This window comes from Bidens hawaiensis, unplaced genomic scaffold (genome assembly GCF_021521415.1).
Source record: "Bidens hawaiensis isolate Kalapana, Puna unplaced genomic scaffold, B.hawaiensis_p1.1 tig00074056_1, whole genome shotgun sequence".
Taxonomy (NCBI): Eukaryota; Viridiplantae; Streptophyta; class Magnoliopsida; order Asterales; family Asteraceae; genus Bidens; species Bidens hawaiensis.
The window spans coordinates 1-6,077 of NW_027502864.1; the positions used below are offsets into that span (position 1 = coordinate 1).

Genomic DNA, 6,077 nt, shown 5'->3' on the forward strand with positions numbered 1-6,077 from the left:
AAAAGTCATATGCATGACTGCATGTCTTTCCCCCTTCACAACTTCACTCGAAGCGAACGATTCAAGTTCTGTCATCTCCTCTCGTGTTAGTTTAACGGATAGCGCCCCAACGTTTTGGTTAAAGTTTTCGAGCTTCGTGGTCCCTGGTATCGGAACCACATCCGTTCCTTGGTGGTGCACCCAGGCTAAGGCTAGTTGAGCTGCGCTGCACCCTTTCCTTGTAGCCATCTCGTTCACTCGCTCGAATACAGTCTTGTTGTGATTCACATTTTGAAACCTTGGCATTTTCTGCAATAACAAGTAATTATATTTTCATATGACTAAAAAACCTTTATTTAATGGATTTAAAAAATCCTTCCAAAATGTTCGGTTCGGAATGGTATATGCGTCAGACACGTAAGCCGACCACGTTATGCACTTAACACAGCTCTCAACTTGTAATCGGCTCTGCACACGTAGCCTGTGCCTGATGCGGGCGTTCAGACATTGGTTACGCACGCAACGCCGGTGACGCCCGTACCGGCACCGGTCACGCATCCGTTGCCACGTTCTGTGCGTACCGGCACATGTTAGTAAAGGAATGAACATTAACAGCCGATTAGTGGGCCTCTTCGAACCCATTCCGACCCGAACTGCATCAAAAGGGCTAAAAGTTGGATTCTGAAATCTCTTATAGTTCTGACCCGCACCCATTCTGACCCCAACCAAAATAACATTTTTCTAAGTTGGCACTTGGCATGTGCTGACTCGCACCCATTCTAACCCGCACCCGTTCTGGCCCTGCATGCCGCCCGCTCCGACCAGTTCGTTTCGCCAGGTCTATGTAAAATACAATGTTTTAAAAAATATTCATACCTTCCTGAAGTCACCCTCTATCAAGTTTTCAACCAATGATGGACCGACAGCTAGGAATCCCCTACCGATTGGACTGTAAGGAACAATCCCAATACCAAGCTCTCTGCAAGTAGGAACAATTTCATCTTCCAAATCTCTTGACCATAATGACCACTCATTCTGTACTGCGGTTATCGGATGAACAGCATGCGCCCTTCGGATTGTCGAAGCACATGCTTCTGATAATCCTATATACCTCACCTTCCCTTCCTCTACCAGTTTCTTGAGCTCTCTCATCTTTTAATTACAGATTTTCACATATGCAAGTGTTCAGAACAACTCAAACTAACTTTGTTTGCTATAAAATATTAACATTGGAAAAATAAACAGCAAAACTAATAACATCAATCACAAATTCTGGAACAACTGGTTTTAATGTTTATGCAGTAGCAAATTAGTTTTAGAGATGTTAACGAGCCGAGCCCGAGTTGCGTCCCTGTGCCCCAAATGATGGGTAAGTTCGGTTTGAGTGGACTTTCGATAGCCCGGGCTTGTTTGGAGATGTATTATAAAGCTCGAGCTCAGCCCGTGAGTCTTTCTATCAAGCTTAAGCTCAGCTTGTTTATAACTTCTTAATTCATTTATATATTTTGAAAAAGACCTTAAACGAGCCCGAGCTTGGGTCGTTTTATCAAGCTTAAGCTAGGCTTGTTTATTATCTATTAATCAACTTATATGTTTTTTTTTTATTATTTTGAGAAAGGGGCTCAAGCTCTTGTAGTACCGCTCGAAATCAGAAGAAACAGAGAGACGAACCGTGACTTCTATCGGGACTCGAGTATCAATCCGATGAACATAGTAAAGATCAATACAATCAACACCAAGTCTCTTTAAGCTACCTTCACAACACGATCGAACATACGCCGGATCACCACACGCCTCTGTCTTCCCATCCACTCCTCGGATCCCAAATTTCGTCGCTATTTGAACTTTATCCCTCACCCCACTTTCTTTCAAAGCCTGCAAAAACAAAATAATAATAATAAATGAATAAACAAATAAAGGTAACGATTGAAATTACTATACTGACCTTGCCGATGAGTGTTTCGTTGGTGTTACCGCCGTACACGTCAGAGGTGTCAAGGAACGTGACGCCGTAGTCAATGGCGTGGTGGATGAGCTTGATCATGTCGGGTTCGGGTTTGGGTAGTCCGTAGCTTCCGGACATGCCCATACAACCCAAGCCCTGTGCTGAAACCACTAGACCTTGTGAACCCAGCTTCACTTTTGGTACCACTGCCATTGATTTGATTGAAGCAATGGGAAGAAGATGAACTTATCAGTTATCACTCTCTCTGCCACGTGTCATGGGAATGAACATCTTTATTTAATTATCCGTGTATAAATAAATAAATGTGGATTCATTTTGTTTTTCTTAAATTTCAGAAACTTACAACACACGTTGTATACGACTTGTTAATATTCGTGAGTTTTAAAACCGGCAAGATTTGAAAAAATAAAAATACTTGAGTTTTACCGACGTCTGGGTTTTACCGACCAAATAAATGTCGTTTTTAAATATTCTAATTTTTTATATGTTAATCAACTGGACCCACATTAGCGCACCATTGCGATACGAGGGGCACATAAATCATAAATATATCCAACCAGCTCGACGCGTTAGCCGACCTCCCTGACGCAACACGCCGGGTAAAATACTATTTATCAATATGAGTTGTTTTTATGCAAACAAAATACTTTTAAAGTTAAATGCAGGTTGATTCCTAACTTTTGATCAACTTATCAGTTTTAGTACATTTGTGCTTCAGATAAAAAGCTATAATGCATTTAAATTTAACAGAATTATTTAACGCAGTTAATAGATTAGACTTAAATTAATACAAAACATTCGTGCTAGTCTTGCCAACAGGCGTTCTCCTCGTACCGGCTGTGAAGGCGGTTTTAACCGTCGTGGTGGTGGTGGCAGCGGTTAGAACCATTTACGATGCAAAGTACACCATGCTTTTTAATCAATAAAAGAGGTTTGTTATCCGGTACACAACATGTTTTCCAACCAATAGCAAATTATCGTACAACATGCTTTTCAGTCAAGATGCCTTTAACAACGACACCATGCTTGTTAATCATGATTATTAATCGGGAAAATTCTTAAAATAGCCTTTTTTAAGCTAAGGGTAATAGGGCTTGGTTGAGCCCCAAGTGAACCAACATCTTCATGACACGTGACGCTGACTATGCATGCCAACCAAGCCCCCAGACCAAGCCCCAGAGGGTGTAATGGTCTAGATGAGCCGGGACTTGGTTGGGTTTTTTTTTATTTTTTTAAATAATTTAAAACATTACATTAATAATAATATAAAACATTACATTAATAATAATTTAAAATATTACTAGTCTAATACAAGATTATCGGGTCTTCTATCCCACAAATGCTCAACCAACTCATGCCGAAGGTTGTCGTGTATCTCATGACTCTTGATGATATTTAAGTTATCGAGTCGTTGTTCATTGGTGATCGTCGATTCTTGTCTTGGAATATCACCTTGGTAGTTTTGACAAATAGCGTGACCCTCGTCTTCTAGTATCATGTTATGTAAGATTACACACGTGTAGACGACTTCCGTTATCTTCTCCCTTGTCCAAAATTTTATTGGATTTGCCAATATTGCCCATTTTTTCTTTAAGACTCCAAACGCCCTTTCAATATCTTTTCTGGTTGATCCTTGTCTCTTCGTGAAGTACTTTTGTTTGTCAGAAAGTGGAGACGCATAAGCTTGAACTAGTGTCCCCCATTCGCTGTAAATACCATCAACGAGGTAGTACCCGTACTTGAAGTGTTCTCCATTTACAAAAAAAGCCTGAGGGGGTTCAACCCCATCGATAAGGTCATCGAATATCGGTGATTGATCGATAACATTGAGGTTATTATTTGACCCGACAACCCCAAAGAACGCATGCCAAAACCAAAGATCCTAGGACGCCACCGCCTCAAGTACAATAGTAGGGCCGGGGTGATCACCTCGGTGGAATTGACCTCGCCAAGCAGTAGGACACATATCCCAACCAACATGCATACAATCAAGGCTACCGAGCATCCCGGGGAAACCATGCCTTTCACCGTGCACCTCGTATATGCGTTGGATATCATACATTGTTGGTTTACGTAAGTATCTCCGCTTGTATAGCGATATGACCCCTAAATATAATTATTTAAAATTATATAAATAAATGTAAATAATAAAATTTTAAATAAAACTATATACATTTACAAAAGTGGTTAAGCGAATCGCGTCCGGTCTTTTTAGCCATTTGTAGATACTCGTCCAACATGTCCGAGCCAACACCATACGCTAGTTGTCGAAGAGTGGCGGTAATTTTTTGAGTAGGCGTGAACCCGGGATGACCTCTAGCGTAATCCATTTGTTGAAAATACTCAAAGTACTCCGGCAAGTCATTTGCTAGACGCATGAATAATCGTCTAGTCATTCGAAAACGAGTTTTGAAACTTTCCTCACCATATGCGGGATCGGGGCTAAAATAGTGACGTATTAAAGTTTCATTAGCAGTCTTTCGATCACGAAGACGTGGTTGCCGGAATAATGGGGCTCGAGGGCGTCTTTGATCGATCAAAAAATTTATCGTCGTTTGAACCGCTTGACAAATGAGTTCGTCTTCTTCGGAAGACGAAGACGATGTCATTTATAAAAATGGTGAGAAATATAGTTTTGGTAAAGGGAAAGTATGGTTTTTTAAGAGAATAAGAGAGAATGGGGTGAGTTTTAATTAAAATGGAGTGTGTGGATTGGTATTTATATATAGGTTAAACAAAAAAAATTTTTTTTTTTAAAAAACCACCAACGGCTATATTCCACGCGGCCTGCCAATACGCTTTGGGAATAGATAATAATATAGGGTAGTATGCCAAATTTCTTAAGAAAGTTAAGGAGGAGACCAAATTTGGGAAAATGATGAAATGAAAGTCCAAATTATTTGAAATCTTGAAGTAAAAGTTCATATTTTTACAAAACTTTTTTTCTCAAAAAACAGTTTTCCAAGACTGTTTTTTAATGTTTCTTAACTTTTCCGTCCATATTTTCAAATTCTAAAAAAAAGAGATTTTAAGATCTCGTCTTGAGAGACGAGATTCTACCACCATCACCACCCACCGTTCGCCTTCTACCACCACCACTACCGCCACCATCCACCCCCACCACCCACCGTCCGCCACTACCATGGATCACCACCCACCACCATCGTCCGCCATCACCACCACCCACCGTCCTCCACCACCAGTCCACCACCGTCTACCACCCGCCCGACGGTGGCACTTTCAAGTATACCGAGATTTAGTTATAGTTGTGTATATTATATATATATGTTCTTAATTCGTGACACAAAATATGAGAAGCAAACGGTTGACTCCAGAGTTTGAACAATCAAAACAAGAATCGGCTTCCCGTGTTCTGGTTCCAAGGAAAAATGATCAGCAAGAACATCATAAAAGCATATGGGCATCTTTACTTCAATTATTGAACCAGAAGCTGCATCTTCTCTCCCAAGAATTATATCTGTTCCAAATCCATTGCAGATATATTCTAAACAATTGGAGAAGATATATTTAAAAAGGTATACCGACGGTGGTGGTGGAGGATAGTGGGTGGTGGTGATGGATGGTGGTGGCGGACGATGGTGGTGGGTGATGATCGAAGGTAGTGGGTGGGTGGGTGGTGGTGGTGGATGGTGGCGGTAGTGGTGGTGGTAGAAGGCGAATGGTGGGTGGTGGTGGTGGTAGAATCTCGTCTCTCAAGACGAGATCTCAATATCTCTTTTTTCTAGAATTTGAAAATATGGACAGAAAAGATAGGAAACATTAAAAAATAGTCTTGGAAGATTGTTTTTTGAGAAAAAAGTTTTGTAAAATAATTAAATTTTACTCAAAGATTTCAAAATAATTTGGACTTTTCCTTCATTATTTTCTCAAATCTGGTCTCATGCCTAACTTTTTTTAGAAATTTGGGCTGCTACCTCTATATTATTATCTTTTCCTCAAAACGTCTTGAAAGTCTAAATTCTAAAACATTTTGAGGAAAAAAGAGCTATTTTGGGGGCTCTCTCTCTAAAATAGACTATTTTGGGATTTTTCCCTTATTAATTTTGTTTTGAGAAAATTATATAATTTTAAAAAATAGACATGTTTATTTTAGCAAATGAGGAAAAATAGA

General features: G+C 40.0%; 1 protein-coding gene across 1 annotated transcript; it reads right to left on the minus strand.

Moving 5' to 3' along the window:
- Nucleotides 1-3: 3 nt before the first annotated feature.
- Nucleotides 4-2,149, minus strand: LOC143606290 (putative aldo-keto reductase 2; the record flags this gene model as incomplete). Its single annotated transcript, XM_077082104.1, has 4 exons — nt 1,925-2,149; nt 1,651-1,854; nt 856-1,131; nt 4-288 (listed from the first exon to the last, which is right to left on the minus strand). Coding segments are annotated over exons 1-4 (978 nt in total), but the record flags the coding sequence as incomplete, so codon positions are not given.
- Nucleotides 2,150-6,077: the final 3,928 nt, after the last annotated feature.